Source organism: Chroicocephalus ridibundus, chromosome 1 (genome assembly GCF_963924245.1).
Source record: "Chroicocephalus ridibundus chromosome 1, bChrRid1.1, whole genome shotgun sequence".
NCBI classification, from domain to species: Eukaryota; Metazoa; Chordata; class Aves; order Charadriiformes; family Laridae; genus Chroicocephalus; species Chroicocephalus ridibundus.
In genome coordinates, this window is record NC_086284.1 from 205,866,970 (window position 1) to 205,883,939 (window position 16,970).

The 16,970-nt window shown below is 44.5% G+C and overlaps 1 protein-coding gene across 3 annotated transcripts in view; it reads right to left on the reverse strand.

Moving 5' to 3' along the window:
• Positions 1 to 16,970, reverse strand: part of LHFPL3 (LHFPL tetraspan subfamily member 3) — a 256,819-nt gene that overhangs the window by 36,356 nt on the left and 203,493 nt on the right. The window contains exon 3 of one of the 3 annotated variants that reach the window (XM_063323476.1): positions 2,058 to 2,085. The exons of 1 other annotated variant lie outside the window; for it this stretch is intronic. In XM_063323476.1, coding sequence (XP_063179546.1) covers positions 2,069 to 2,085 — 17 coding nt within the window. In that variant the 3' untranslated portion in view covers positions 2,058 to 2,068. Of the gene's footprint in view, positions 1 to 2,037; positions 2,086 to 16,970 lie in introns of all 3 variants that reach the window. One more of the 3 variants, XM_063323475.1, reaches the window with a different exon arrangement.

The window sequence follows — 16,970 nt, forward strand, 5'->3', positions numbered from 1 at the left end:
CACGCACAACAACTGTGGGTAGACGTTGGCTGTCATTTTGTTTTGCTGTGCAGGATGGGGGAAGGCAGGTCTCCTGCCAGCGAGGGGACGAGGCAGGATGTTGTGGGATAGCGCATCTCTGTGTGTGTGTCATGGCTCCAGCTTCCCCGAGGAGCCACATTTGTTGGGGAGCCAAGGACCTGAGCTGAAGAAGGAGCACGGTGACTTTTTGGCAGGTGGGAACAAAGATCTACGGCGCTCCTGCCTGGGGACCTCGGCTGAGTCTCAGAGGCTCTGACTGGTGGCGGGGACTCACCAAGGAGAAGGAGGCAGGGAAATCACAAACCCGTTATTGATTCCTTTTCTTTTCTGCAACCCATTCCCAGCACTAACCATATTTGAAAATACAGTTTCCAGGCCTCTCTTGCAACTGAATCAGAAAACAATCCTACCTCTGTAAAGTCTTATTTTGCCAGCCCTGTTTTTCCCCAGCTTTGAGTTCACCATTGACGTTAATTAGGACTTCTTTAGCCTTGTTAGCCTGGTGTTTTCCTTTGTTACTGAGAACAGCGAAGGTGACCTTGCTCGCCAGGTGGATTTTCTCAGCTCTGACAGTCTAATCATTAATGTCTCAGGAACAGAGGTAGGGATCTTACATGGGAAACTTGAGAAGAGCTATAACAACATCACGCAGACAGCTGTCAGTGTCAGCTGGCATAGCTCCAATAATTCAAAAGTAGATATGTGCCTGGTAAGTCACCCCGTTCTCAAACAACACATGCTGTAACTCCCCATGTATTACACGTATTGGGTGCAATGGAGTGAAGTGATATTTTTGTTGCATGATAAGAAAATACAACTCATACCTACATGTGTAGCTCAGCTGCAAGTGGCTGAACTGGGTACACTGAGAGTAATAATCAGCACTTGATAATCTCCATTTTATTATCCAGAAAAGCGGAACAGTCACCAGGGCACTGACCTCTGGTGATCTGGTTTCAAATGAAAGCTTACAGCATAGCGAAAGTTATTTTGGTGACTTCACTCAACTCCCCACCCGTGCAGTCATGAAATCGTAGAATCACTGACAACTGTAAGTAGGAAGGGACTTCTGGAGGTCGCGTAGTCCAAGCCCCTGCTCAAAGCAGGAGCAACTACAGCAGGTTGCTCAGGGTCATGTCCAGTCAAGTTCTGAGTAGACGACACTACCTCACTGGGCAACCTGGTCAGTATTTGACCATCCTCATGACAAAAACCACCACTGTGCTTAAAATATGAGTGGCAATCCCAGGTGAGTAGACACCCAGGCAGGGGATAACTGAGTTCTGCCTCTCAATACCAGGCAGCACCAGAAGATCTGTGTGGGTAAGTACGTTTCAGGATATCATGGTAGGTCTCACCTTCACAAGCATTACAAATGCTAAGCTCAAAAGAAGTATACGAACAGAGAACATCATATTTGTCCATAGTAGCCTTTTTTTTTTAACAGAGTATTGAGAAAACATAACATTTTTAATTCAAATGTAGCACCCGTCACAGACTGTAAGATGTCTGACAACAGAAGAGTCGTCATGAAGCATTCACATCGCAAAGGCACAGATGTGGGTAGCAGAGCCGTACACAGCAGCCAGCTGCACTAGTACCAGGCTTCACCTCTGGAAAAGGCAAACTGGGAGCTGCTGCTTTCCACCGGCAAGCACAGAAGAAGTGTTGATACTGTTTCTGACCCATTTGAATTGCGCAAGTCAACATTTCTACAGCGGGTTTCTAAACAGCCATATCCAATGGGGCCCTGATCCTTGTAGGTACTTCAGAACATACTTAAGAATAACATACACAGCTTGCAGATTTGCCACTAGCAGCTGCCACAAGCTACTGAAAAAGACTACACAAAACCAAAGCTGGGGATATAAATACCAAACGAAATGCTTACATGTTGCTGAACATGCTGCCTAACATCAGAAACACCAGACAACAGCAGAAAGCCATGCAACGTATTTTGGCAGAAGCGCGCAAACATTACACAGCTTGTCCCCTGGATGCCATGCTCACACTTACATTAGTCTGTGTCATACTACCTTAACTTGTTTTAAGCATTTCCATCATCTGTGAGGTAAGGAGGGAAAAACAGAATAGTTAAGGTATAATCAAATGAGATCTTGCACATTGTAGTATAATTTATAAACAATCTCATTATTGGCTGTAGTGTGGAGAGCGTGAATGGTTCAGGCTTCTGTCTCAATTTATCCAGAGAGGGAACTTTCTGAAAGCCAGGTGAGTGACTCAATGGGTTACTGAGGAGGTAGATGAAAAAACTGGGATTAACAGAGGACAAATAGTGACAAAACATAAATAAACACATAAAAAAGTGAAGAATTTTTGTGTCTTACTGCATTTTTTTGCTGTCATGAGAGAAGCAAAACTCCCAATAACACCTTTTGATCAGTGGGAAATTTTAAACACTATGTTAATCTGGCTACTTCAAAAATATTTGAATAAAGATGCAAAATTAAAATCAAACAACAACAATTCAGAACAATGAATTAGATCAAAGATAAGACTACAGCAGTTATCATCTCAGTACGTACGGATCTACAGAACTCTTTCTTCCAGATGAGAAATTATAGTAATAGAATAAAAAAAAAATACATCTAGATCTTGTTGATACATTGCTCGTAATTTTTGATTACTCTTCCAAAATCGTAGGTACCACTTGAAAGACCCAGCCTACCAAATCCTTGTATGCACAGACTCTCCTAATGGCTTAGATTCTTAAGGGCAGCCATACGTTGTGCTTTTAATTATGCACCCACAGAAGCCTGCTCCAGGGAGATCCCGCGCCCACGGTGCCCTAAGAGAGCCCAAGGGAACCTGAAGATATTTTTGACCTCAAAGGACTGTATCTTCAGTCACCTACTCATATAATTTATTATGAATTTACAGTACTTTCCGTAAGTTTATAAACATATTGTGTCTGATGAGGACAGATACTAAAAGTCACCTACAGCTGAAGGATTTGTATTGAGAAAAAAATGTGTACTTGCACATCTATATATTATACTGTGGAATGGCTAAATGTCTGTAACAAGCATGGAAGAAACCAGAGTCTCTCCTGAGGGAGAGGCAGAGTAATCAATTGGCCTAAACTTCTACTGTTTGAGAGCAGCCTCCAAGGAGATGCTAAAATAGATAGAATTTGAGAAACTGTCCTAAAGCAATCATTTCTTAACTAAGAACATGGACCAACGATTCCACCGTTGCTTGAAAACTGTTTTGAAAAGAATTTAAGAACTTTAAAGTGGATTTGACATATAAATAACAAATAGCCAAAATACTATCAGAGTTATATTGTCTAGCTGGGTCTAAGGCAGAACTGCAAAATACAGCAGAGAAATCAGACACAGTAGATGGAAATATCTAAATGCATTGATCAAATGGCTGGCATGTTCCTGGTGAAAATAACCAATATATTAACTTCCCTAAAGATTCACAGTAGAAAAAAAATAAAATCTGTGTGTGTGTATGTAGATATATATATTTTAAGAATTTCCTGGATTTCTGTCTGTCTTGGAAGCTGTGGCTGTTTGTGTACTGGCACTGGAGTGCCTCCATTGGCTTGTCTCCTACCAGTGTTTCGGCAACGAAACATGGAACAGACAGAGGCACTGAAGGACACGCACACTGGCTGAGTACTGAGGTACAAAGCAAAGCAGCTGTCTCATTTATAAAGCTGCAAACAAATAAGGTAAAATGCCTTATCAAACAAGTGATATCGACAGCGTTTTACTTCTTTCCCGATTTTATTTTGCTCTGTCTGCATTGCGAGAGGCAACGATCAGGAATTTGTAGCAATGTAATTGTGCTTGGCTCCCTGCCTCCCCCGGCACATCCCGGTTAAGTGGAACTGATGCTGTTTCGCGCAGATTAGGTAGCAGTCGTTACGATTCAGCAGCATTACACCAATTGGATACACTTGGGAAATATCCTAGGAAAACTGAGACCCTATTCAAGCACTGACGAAGGCTCCCACCCTCCCCATGCTCTGCCTTTCCCCAGACACTTGAGCTTTCCCCAGGATCACCCGAAGATGTCCCTGCCTGTCCTGCCCCCCTCCGCCCCGACAAGCCAGCCGTGCAGGCACCAAGGGAGGCGGGACGTACAGTCCCACCCCCGGGATGCCGTGGAGAAGACCCAGGAGAGCTCGGGCACCCATTGCCTGTCCCATGGGTCTTAGTTTAGGCTCACCATCCCTGTGGAGATGAAGGCTTAGTTATCACCCAGTTAGCGTAAAACATCCACAAGTAGAGCCAGTCTCACAGATCAGGTCTCCTGGGGGATCTGCACGGGTTTATTGTCCCAGGCAACATCCCTCTGCGGGAGACCATCCTGCCACCCTCTTAATTAGGTCAAGGACTGTTACCCCTCCATACATACATAAGTACCATGTAGCCATAGTAGGAATCATTTCTGGCCCTCAACTGGTTAATAAAAAATGTTTTCCTTTGGTCAGAGGTAAAACTCTTGTCCTTCCTTGAATTCCTCCTTGGCATCTTTCATCGAGGGATGTACCTTTCACTGAGCCTTACTTTCTGCATCAGTCTGTACCCCAAAATACACATACAATATAGGTTTTTAAGCAGGTTAAATGTATGTAGCTGGTGGCTGCTTCCTGAACAAGTCCAGTCATGGGAATGACCCAGCCCTTGATGGTGGTGAACTGTGAAGACTGATCCCCAACTCCTTTTCTTAGGCAAACCATGACAATGCACACCAGATACTGTCAGGCCTGGGGCCATCTGGGGATATGCCCACATCCATGTTTCAAATCGGATCAGGAGAACATTTCTGAGGCGAATTTCCCATTTACTGTGCTTGTTCCAGCTGGTAATGGGCAACTGTGGGGCCAAGTGGGAGCTCGGCTGAAATCGCATCTTCTCTCCACCACGTTGCCGGCACAGACACCAGCCCCCCAGCACAAGCCGTTTCACCCCGCGGTGCTGCTCCTACTGCTAACATAGAAGTTGCCTCAGTGAATCCTGCTGACTTGATTGATCCTGTTTAAATCAATGCGATTGTTTGTACAAGCAAAGTTGATAGATCTGGCCCTAAGTGGCATTTACTCCACCATATTATTTGGCATGTAACTCAGCTGTTTGGGGCAGTGGTAACTGTTTAGTTACCACTGTGAATTTAGGAAAAAATCTGTTAAAGTCACTGAAGAAAGTCCACGTTTACAGTGGAATAACTGATGTTAGCACTTGACTGGTTTTATTTAGATGTGTAGAGCAGCCTTGCTCTGGAGGTAGTTTAAAGAGATTCTTCTGTCTTTTGGGATCCTTGAATTTAGGGCTATAGGAAGAAGTAATCAAATTCATTACAATCCCTTTCTTTCAAAATACCATATACATGGGTGCCTTATGCATTAGGTTACACAGTTGTAAATCTGCATATTGCTGTTTGTACCCAGAGACAAAACATTCTTTTAGCGTTTTTAATGATTACAGTAAAATTCTCCATGATGTATATCACAAGTAGTAATTTTCATCTAGAAATGTTGATGACATCTTGCCTACGGCAATGAACAGGTTTTAATACAACAATAAAGCATGCCCTGTCTTCTTAATTAGCCTCCATTGATTAAACATGCAGATTATTTACAAAAAGCCTAACACAATGGAAAGGAAGAATAACTAATGCAATGGCTGTATTCCCAGGATCACACGCAATTCATCTTTACTAAGCTAGCTGAGCCTCTATAATCTTAAGGAATTTATGAAATAATAGGGAGAAAGCTTTAGGTTAAGCACATTTAGTATAAGAAGTATTTGTTTAATTTGTTTTTTAAGACGAAATTCTCCTATTCTTGAGGGAAAAGGAAAGCGCTCGCTGAGTTAAAGCCACAGACATCTTGCAGTAAGATGTAAGAAGCCTCGTCAGATCACTAACGGAAACAATCTTTATGATGCTGGGATTTTGTAGCTTATAATTAAACATCATAGTCCAGCCCCTGTAACCTCTATCATCCTCACATGCCCTGTTTTACACATCACAGCAATTAGCGAGGCATATAGTATATATTTAGACGAAGGCTTTCTGTCAGGAGTTGGTGATGTAGTGACTCAGCAAGGCATCATCAGAAGGCATTCGCTAGCGCTAAGGCTTTGTACACCTCTGTGGGGGCTAGACCTGTCAGATTAATGCACGGGGCTATTTTTATAACATCCAGAAAGTTTCTGCTGTACATCAAACTGCGCTAGCTGCTTATTTTAGATGACAGCAATTCATACATTTTTCTTGAACAATACAGTCTTTAGCACTTTTTCGGGTATGTACATCTCCTAAAATGAAACTTTCCCGTGAAGCATTTTGTAGAAGGCCTTCCAAATTGAGATCATCAGAGACATTTTCATCAGGCTCTTCAAATGCACCAGTGAATTAACAGCCCACGTACCAAAGGTAAGGAGCAGTCACGGCGACAGGCTGCCTGGATATCAGGGAGTACTCTGAGTACATAGTTTGGGACAACATGAACATCGGGATTTGTGCCCTGCTTTCTTCTGCCAAGTCTGGGTTCAGCCCAGGGCAGTGCCGAGTGTCTCTTGAAAGAGGCCGTGCTCTTCAGCTGAGCCGGTCTTTCATTTATCGTGTTCATTTTTCCTCCCACTAATGGAAATCTCACCTTCCTTCCCATCCACTCAGTTGTTTTCATTCTGGAAAACAACTCGCCTGAAAGCTGCTGTTATCCCTGCGGGCGTTGATGTTGGATCACATGAATGTGACATGCACAGCCTGCTGCTAGCAGGCTTTACGTTCTCTTGGCTGCCCTTAAATCTGCCCATTGTGTTTGGAGGGTTAGTCTGAGCCCGTGAGCTCAGCATTTCGTCCTGACTCGTGTCTCCTTCCATGTCCCTGAGCCAATGGGGCAGATCCTGACTGCAAATGTGTGAAGCGGTGGAAGACAGTCATGAGATCCCAGCTGCGTCCCCAAGGTCAGAATCGAGGACTTCAAGCAAATTCTAGAGAGATAATGGAAATTACCACTGAAGCCAGGTAATTTCACCAAAGATGTCATCATTAACACTTGGCTTTCACAATGTGCTCTTCGTGTGTGTAAATCTCTGAAGGATTTTGTCAAGGAGGTCGCTGTTATTAACTGTAATGGCACAGTGAAGTGACTTGGAGAAGGTGACACCGGAGCCCACACAGGCACTGAAATAGAAGTGGGCTTTTCTGAGTCATGCTCTGACTCTCAGCCCTCCCCGCTCCTGCGGCGCCGATGCCACCGGAGCTGCCCTCCCTCTCTCCTGTTCCCTGCTGCCCTTCTGCGCTCCCATATCATCTGCCCATCCTTGCTCACCAAAGCACTTACCAAAGTGACTTAATTGGCGTATGCTCCCAGGTCTCGCTTGGCAAAATGTAGCTGTGTCTGCAGTTTTCTAAATGGGGATGGATTAATCCCGTGCTTAAAAGCTTTGCTGGATGGAGACGTACACTCTGGAGCCAGACCTACCTTCATTGCTGGAGCCTGCGGGGAGGAGGAGAAGGCATTTTTCTCCTTCTCCCATGCTGGCTGAGAATGGGATGGGCAAAAGAAGCAGAGAGAGCCCTGACTTGGTTTCTGCATCAGAGCAGGCTGTCAAGAAAGCAGGAACCGGAGCGTGAGGCTCTGAGCACCTGCCCAGATCCCAGAGCACCCTAATAGCAAGGCTGAGTTGAGCAGTGTATCGCATCTTAGTAGATCTGCCATATTTTTTAAAAAAACATTTGCAGAAAAGGTTTCCCCATTGACTTTGGAAAAAAGAAACACCTAAACCAACATTCTTTATGCAGGCAGCTATTAATAGTAGTGGTAATAATTAGTTGTATACTAGGATAACTAGTCATAAAAATAATAACTGCCTGCATAAAAAGCATTGTGGGGTTTTTAGTAGGAATTGGGTGTTAGTAACAATAATGCTTTCATTTAAGTAGCTCTTTTGTTGCAAAACATGTTAGGGACGGTATCTGAGTTGTGCAACGCAGGGGTGCTGGAACCTCCATTACCTAAGCTATTAAACATCCTTTAAACCATGGAATAAAAGCACCACATTGTGCCTGTTATTACAAGAACACAGCATTTAAGACCCTATTGAAAAGAAAAATTGTACTTCTTACATTTTTTCCTGACTGAAGGTTACTTCTGTTGTCTTCTCAGAGAAGCAACAAAGTTTGGACTTAATCCGTTTAATCACACCTTCAGTTTTCATCCCTTTATGTTATTATCGTCAATGCAAGATTTTTAAAAGATCTTTTCCCGAAGTGATTTCCCCCATCAAAAGGTTTGGTTTTGCTGCTGAGATGTATGCCTTATATAGTAAACTTACCTGTGGTATTAAGGACCAAGATCTCTGCTGAATCACTGCAGTCAACAGGAATTTCAATATTTATGGCAGTTGGGTGTGGTCCCTTTTAGTTTCTTTCCCTTTTAAGTTGCTGCTTTTGTTTTGGGTTTCCCTAGACTCCCGGCACCACTCACGGCAATGTGAGCAGAGGGTTCTCACCGCGGGAGCTGTAGCAATCATTGATTTTTTTGGTTCAGCAGCAGAACCAGAAAAAAAAGATTTCTATCAACCTTCCAAAACGCAATCCTGAAAAAATTAATTTCATATCAGCAAAATACACAAGTTGAGGGACATGGTATAAAAATAAAGGGAAAAAAGCCTGGCATCACAAAGTGGAAGAGTGAGGTACGGCAGCTATTCTTCCCTGATCCGGTACTCAAAGGAAAAACATTCACTGAGGTCCAAACCACACTCTGCTACATGCAGGGCTTTGAGCCAAGGCTCTTCTTTTATAGAGATGTTCCCTAGCTCCAGCCAGAGGTCACCTGAAATAAGATGTTCTCCAGCTCTCCTGGTGTGGCTATTTTACTTTTCATTGCAACTGTCCAAGTGCTCAGCAGTCAAGAGGGGAAGAGCAGGTGTTGGAGTGACTCTGCAGCCTGGTCCAGCCTTCGGTTGATACACAGCGCCACTGGGTTTTAGCTTGGTCACAATGGCCATTGAAGCCATTTACACCAAATTAAACCATATTGAAAGAAGAGATTTCAGACACATTCCCCTGAAATTTTCCTGGCAGCGTGATGGATGAGCAGTGGCTGTCCTGGTGGAGGGCAGTGGTGGCTCCTCTCTCCCAGGGAAGGGCGGGCTGGAGCCACACGTCCTGCACCATCATCAGTATACCCAGGAGGGAAGAGGGAAACTACCACCAACGTCCAAACTATTTCTCAGATAAAACTATTGCCGAATGTGGCTGAAATTCATAACAAGTTGCTATGACCCCAGACTGCATTTTTAATCAATAAAAGAACTAAAAATGTTGCTGCTAAATGCTGCTCACTGCCTCTGAACATCACACACATTGAAACCACCACTTCCTGTGACATCCCGCGCCCATGCGCTCTACCTGCACACGCAGGAGGGCTGATGGTGAATCCTTCAGCTCCACCAACACGCTGGTCAAGACAGTATCAGGATATCAACTCCCTCCCTGCAATCTCCTCGCCACCCTGCGAGCCAGCCCCAACCTGAAAGATCTGCAAATTGATGCAACTTGATTAATTTTACTGTTTTAGGTAAGAAAGTCCCAAGGCTGTATGTCAGCTCTCTTGTACACATTCTTTTTATATCTAAATCTTCTTTAAATATTGGGCAGATTTTTTTCATAGCTGAGTAGTCATTTCAGCAAATGTGGCGGTTGATTTACAGTTTGTACTTTGTACACTTTCTGTAGTGAAGCATAAAATTGAAAGGCTTATGTCAAATTCATTCATACATGGACACGTTCAAGAACAAATTAATTTTAAAGCACTTACAGGGTATATAATGTTTCTATGTCATGCTTTGCAAAGCTATAAAGTAATTTATAATATAAAGTCTACTTTAGAAGAGAGCTGCAGTGGAACCGATAGCAGAGCGATTTCGATCTAAAATATCCCAGTGCTACACTCCACCAGATATCTGCAATTCAGATCTGATAGGAATTGTGAGTAATCAGTTTCTAAAGCAAAATTATTATACAAGGAAAGGCTCTCAGTGCAACGTCCTCTTGCAAAACCAGGCTATTCTAGGACAAATTAAGTTTTCTAACCATCAGTATGCAGCATGCCAGATAAGGGGTCAGATTTGGATCTCAAACTAGTATAAACCAGGAATCTCAGTTATGCACAACCAGAATAAACTCATTTAGATGAATATTGGATAAATGCCATGTGTAACTGTAATACTAGGGCCATTGCAATGAACTTCAAGACAGTTTCCATCCCATGATCCGTGGGAACAGATGTCTTCCAGCTGACATTACTGCTGTGGTCCTTCTCCTCTGGATGGCACGGCCAGAGGAGGGAACTCTGCACCGGGTGAGTGCTTCCCTGCACCATCCAACCATCCCTGCACCACCCTTGGAGGCCCACCCAACACTTCATATTTTGAGGGCCACCAGCTTCCTCTGCTTTCTTCAGCAGGAGCTGGGAACTACCAGCAATGCTCATCAGCGGCCTCTCGCTGCAGGGGGCCAGGGGACCCAGAAACCATGTGGACCACCTCTCTCTGGTCACAGCCAAGCTCCTTCTCCATTTGCAGCAACATCGTGCCTGTAAATTCCCCCATGTTGAGCACTTCTCATTAGCAAATGCAGTGGGTAATCATCAAAAATGTTCAAAGAGAAGTGGTGACCCAAATTCAACCCCGGGATGAGCAGCTCCAGCTCCCCTGAAATTGCAGGCTGGCGCAGGCAGGAACGAGTGCTGAGTCTAACGAGCTGACAGCCAGCTGGCCTGTCACAGCTACTCCTGCTCCCTCCTGGCATCCTTGTGTCTGCATTTTTCCAGGGGTATTCCTGCTCTCTCTGCAAGCAGCAATTCAATACACTAACAGTACAAGGAGTAAAATATACAGCAATGTCCGCGAATGGCTATTGTGCTCCTCTTCCCGCTATTCATCCCGCTTGGCTTGTGTATGGCATTTGGGTAGCTAACTCTGTAATTTGGACACAGGTAGTGGGGTCCTTCATCTCCTCCAGAGAGAGAGAGAGAGACATAACCAGAATTTAGAGTGACTTCTAAAAGGTGTGTATTTCAAAGGCAAAATTGCAACATAAAGCATTCAGAGAAACTATAACCTAAGTACCATCTGTGGGCAGAAGGGGGAAGGAAAACATCATTCTTCATAACAGAGAGTGGCTGCAGACCAACAGGTCTAACTCAAAGCAGCCATTCCTACTCCTCACATCAGAGGGAGGAAGCCCTAGTTTCAGTTCCCCCATGCAGTGAATTTTGAGATATTTATAAAAAGTGGAACGGCTTCCAGAGCGCAGGGTGATAAAGGTCACCCCAGCACAGCCGGGCAGGCAACCGGTCAGCACGGCACAGCCACAGCCACAGCGGCCCGGGGAGAAACCCTGGCTGTGGGGCGGCGGGATGGTCCTTCACACAGACACACAGGCCGGGGGGTCACCCCGGGGGTGGGCGGATGCTAACGCGGGACGGAAGAGCTGCGCCTTGCCCTTCTCTTCTCCTGAATGCTGGGACCAGGTTTCTCAAAAGTAGATAATGATACTGGGCGCATTAAGCTTCTCAGCACTGGAATTGATTTTGTTGGACACGGTCTTTCTGAAAGTCAGTTCAAACGAGGTCCCTCAAAAGTCCTTTTGAAAAGGTTAACCACCGCCAGCCTCCTGCACCACTTTCTTCCTCGCAGCCCCACAGCAGCCGCGTTGCTGACACATGTGAAGGGAGAAAAGTCCTTATTCCAGCAGGAAAGGCTGAAAAAGTAAGAACTATTAGTCTGAAATTCTGCAAGGAAAGAGGAAGATTTCAAAGGAACCCAAAGAAAACTTGCATCCAGCTCAGTGGGAATGCCTTAGGTCTAGACTTCACCTATTTCTCTGCAGAAAGCAAGTTAGTGCTGCAAGCTTAACAACTGCTTTAAACAAAGGGACCCCTACAATTTGCTTTCTCATCAGAAGGTGACAGCCAGGAGCCAGGAAGCGCAGGAAGCAGTGGGGTGCTGGAGGAGCCCCCCCAGCTCTGCTGCCCTGGCACAGCCCCGTTGCAGCCACTGCCCTGCTGCAGAGCCCTGCCGAGCGCCGTGCTGCCTGCCGAGTGCTTTGCACAATCCTGTTTGCAGTTGCTAATAAATACCCACAAAGGTAATAATTTGGGCTGGAATCTTCTGTGACTTCTTTCTGCCTCAGGTCACATTTTTTTTCTTCAAAGTTTCAGCAGAGGAGTTCAGCAGTTTTTGAGAACCTGTATCATCGCCTAAGGAGTTCCTGACTCTGAGAGGAGACAAAATTCATCAGCTCTTCTGTGACTGTCACACTAGTACTCAAATATTAAACAAATGGTATTTAGATGGTGGCTTTTTTTTTTCCGAATTTTGATTGTGAAAATCGGTCATAAAGACCTTGAAAACTAAATGTCAGTGTAGAGCTATGCCACCATTGCTGTGCTGGTGCAGAGTGCTCTGGGGCTGTTTGTGCCCTGTGGGTTATATATGATGACAAAGCGGTCATAGTGTCACGCCATGATGCTGTAGCACCCACCTTTCAGGGATCTAACCCTCCTCAAGCATTCACAAAGCAGGATGTAACAGGTAGGCAGCTTGCAGCGTGAGGGGAGTGATGGCTTCCTAAGCTTGGGATCCAGGAAAGCCAATACGATGCAGAAGCACTGTCTATGCCAGATGACAGGATGCGTTTGAAACGCAAGCCTGCTGAGCTCTGCACAAAATGCAGAGGAAATGCTCAGCTCTTCCTGGCTGCTGGAGAGCTGCTTCTACTCAAGAGCGTTTCTGTGGACCCCTGCTGTTTCCTACCCTTGTATTCCAGGAAAGCAGTTATTGCTCGTCCTCCCTTCTACTGTATTAAATCTTCCCAGGTGGCTATCACCATGAAAAGTCTGCTGGGACATCTCACAGCTCATCTAGAGACCTCTGCAGGGCCAGGAGGGAACCAAGCCTTGGTCCCTGGCTGTGGTACTCATTCCCAGCCAAGGCTGCCTCCTTTTGCCATGTGGATCTTCACATTTGTAGTGTGCTGTCTGGGATTCAGAGTAGGAGGGAGCGCTCCCTGGAGATTAGCAAGTCTCCCTTCAATGCCTAAATAAAAACCTCCTACAGGTAGGTCCTCCCTCTGTGTGGCTGAGGGAATCATCATTGAGTAAATGCCTATGTTTGCCCAGAAAAATGCTTATTAACAAATTACATTTGTTTCTCTCCAACACTGTCATAACTTTCTCAGTGAATTGATGTGAAGGAGTTTCTCTCTTGAACTGGCTTTTTAATTGCGCTGCTAACGAGGTAGGTAGGGCGCCAGGGTAAATAAGCACACACAGCGCGCTCTGCTATTATGGCTGGAGATTGCCTCCAGCTGCCGAACTAGCACAGCGATAGTGAAGGCCACAGCATGGACAAACATTTTGTTACTGCCCCAGATTTCAAGTTAGCTTATAAAAAATGTGGACTTACGCAATATAAAAGACTTCCTAAGGTGTTTGACCCTATATTGCAGGACATAACATTAGCACTATGTAGGTTTAATAAAGCACATAGGAAACAGAGATGAAGAATTGCTTTCTCTGAGCGCCTTTTGCCAATGAGCCACAGGGGTGCTCCTAGTAGGGATGTATAGAGAGTATTCCTAGACCTAAAACTGCTCATCAGCAGTGCAGATGCTACATTAGATGATGGCTGATAAAATCTGTAGCTTGTACAAGAATCAATGTTATGTTTAAATGATGAAGAGAAGGCAGCCATACGAGACCTCTTGCTTGGTCAGCCGGATCTGCTGTTTTTAAGTACAGCCAAATACAGAGTTAAACTCCACAGAAGAAGAAATAATGGCTGCTCCAGCTAAGTGCTGTTTTTTCTCTAAAGGATTTAGAGGCCAAACAAGAAGAATATGAAACCTCAAGTTCTCTAATAGCTGAGAAGGCCAATGAGACCTTGGATGGCTAAACAGGGGATGCTGAGATGGAGGCAGGAGCCGAGGCTGACATGTGCGTGCTATCTGCAGCCTTAGTATCCACGTATCACTGAGGATGCTGAAAAACCGTGAAAGATGCAGAGAAGAACTGCAAAAGTGGGCCAAGGACTAGAGAAGGCACCTAATGGGGAGAGAGATTTAAAAAGCACTATTTGTCTAGCTTATAAAAAAGAAGATTGAAAGGTCTTGATTACAGTGAATAACTGTCTTCACAGGGAGAAAAGAGCTCTTTAATCTGGTGGAAAAGGATGAATTGCTGAAAGCTGAAACTAGATAGATCTGAAGAGGAAATTAGGCAAAACACGTTAATAGTGAGGGTTGGAAACAAGCTGCTGAGGGAAGGGAAGGAGTCTGCAGTGCTTGATGAAGATGTCACAATGCTTTTCTGAGCGAAACAATTTTCTTGTACGTGTGCAATATTTCAGTCCATCCCAATATGGGCACAAGTGATTTTAAGAGATGTGATAAAACCTAGTTGTCTTCTCCAGCTTCAAGCTGTGGGACCCTGTACGAACAGTCTGGAGGTGTGCAGGGGTGTGCAAGCCAGCTGAGGATCCATGGGCGAGAAGAGGCCCTTGTTTTCTTTCTCTCCCCTTCCAGCAGGATAGTCATGCTGGGAACCAGTTCTGGGATTTACTCCTAAAGGCCTGTTTGTGCCTTGCAGCACAACAAACCCCTTGCTTGTCCCCACCGAAACTCTTCCTAACAAGCAGAGGGCATTGAAGGGCAAGACGCTAGCTCACACCCATCCCTGGCAGGGGGGTGACTTGGGGTGCTGACACAACTCCAGCGGGAGATGCCTCCCTCGGGGGGATTATTTGGGAACAAAACCTGTCCTCTCACTCTGAGACAGTTTTGTATCTGAAACGCAATACTTTTTCTTAACTGAAATACATTTCCTCCCTCCCATCTCTCTCCGTGCCCCCATCTTCCACAGAGATAAACAATTATTTTTTCCCCAGTGGAGCAATAAGATCCCTCAAATGCCTATTGGAGAGCTTTACCCTCGCTTACTGGGTGAGCTCAGCTGTGCACGCTCTGTCTGCCTGTGAGTCAGTCCTGCAGCCCGGACCAGCCACGCCATGCTGCGGCTGTGCCTTTTGCGTCTAGCAAATGGTTTCTAATAGAATTACAATATTTTCAATCTATGGCAGGATTGAACGCAACAGGGCTAAAAGGCTCAAAATAAGATGGCTATGATGTCACCTGCGGCAAAATAATAATCCCCACCTTCTTTGAAGCTGACTGTAGCTCCTCGTTTATTCCTTTAAGTTGTCAGTCTCATGGCAGGATGCTGGCAAAAATTAACTCCCACACTTGGCTTTGCAACGGAAAGGTAAGTGCATCATGGAATGATGTTTCAGGCTTTTATAAATTTATCTTTGACAAAATGCAACTCTTTAACAAGAGCAGAGCTAGGCTGTAAATAAGCAGGGAATGCTAACACCCTACCAGACTAGACTTAAGGAAGACATTTTTTATGATGAGGGTGGTGAAAGACTGGCACAGGTTGTCCAGAGAGGTGGTAGATGCCCCATCCCTGAAAACTTTCAAGGTCAGGTTGGACGGGGCTATAACCAACCTGATCTAGTTGAAGATGTCCCTGCTTATTGCAGGAGGGTTGGACTAGATAACCTTTAAAGGTCCCTTCCAACTCAAACCATTCTATGATTCTATGATTCTATGATCATGGTGCTTCTAGGCTTTTTCAGGATGGAGACTCCTTTACTCAACATTTAAAGAAATTATCAAAAGCTCCATACACTTACTACAGAAGAGCAAAAATCTGAACAGTGCTAGCAATGGTGGAGCAGATCATGGAGAAGAAAGACGTGTGGACTGCGGTTGAATTTACAGTTGTTATCCCAGACCACATGTCTGGGACCCTTGAGGATTCAGCCCTTGGGGGAAGTAACTTTGCTCCAGATCATGAATTGTTCCCAAACAGTAATCTCTACTGACACGATGTAGATCACCCATGGATGCTCAGCCAGCAACTGCCTGGTCTCATGATGATATAGTGAGAAATTTAAGATCTTGTTCTCTTCCCAGCCCCCAACTCCTTCCTCCAGGACCCCTCACATATTTTCTTCCCACAACTTTCCAGGGAAAGCAGATGCTGTATCTGGTCCTGGGATGCAAAAGTGCAGGTAGATGAGTTGCAAGGGAAAAAGCTCTCCCTTCAGTAATATCACTCACTAATGTGTGGTTAAGCCCAGAAATACTTTCTGATTGGTTGGGTTTTTTTTAAGGAGGTAGAGAGGAGTAATAAACAGTAAAACTAGTGAGTCAGTTATGTGTTTTCAAAAGGATGGAGAATGAGTTATTTGACAGAAAACTGGAAGGCTTGATTTCAGTCTCTGTCATGAGCCTCTACCAGTTTGGCCGTAGTATAAGCCATTGGCTTTTCTATAATTTTCCTAATTAAACAATTAGAAGTAAGGGGCATATTAGATCCAAAGTCCACATTTGCAGACAGTTAAAAGCATAGCATTATGGCTGGTAGAGACAAACTTTCAAATCAGCTGATTTAAGAACAATTAAACAAAACCTTGCTAACTTGTACAATAAAGAAATCAATAGAGAGATCAGGATAAAATACCTGGAATTGTCAAAAAGAAATGGAGAAGTGGAAATTAATGACAATTACAAAAAAAAAACCCAACCCAAAATCCAATGATTTTCACAGGAAAGAGCCTTCTAGGGCAACTACTCCACAGTAAAGCAGAGGAAAGCAAAACTTGTGAAGACATTAATCAAGGTACAAGTGAAAAGAAAATTAGATGCTTCAGGGCACAGAGACGACAGGAAGCATATCTGTGGCAATAAGGGATGATGAAAATCATACAGAAGGAAATAAAACAAAGGATACATGAGGAAAGGATGCAGGAGCTGCAGAACACCTACTCTGACAATATAGTCTTTTGCTCTCGCTAAAAGAGAAAATCAATAAACTCTGTGTAGGAAGA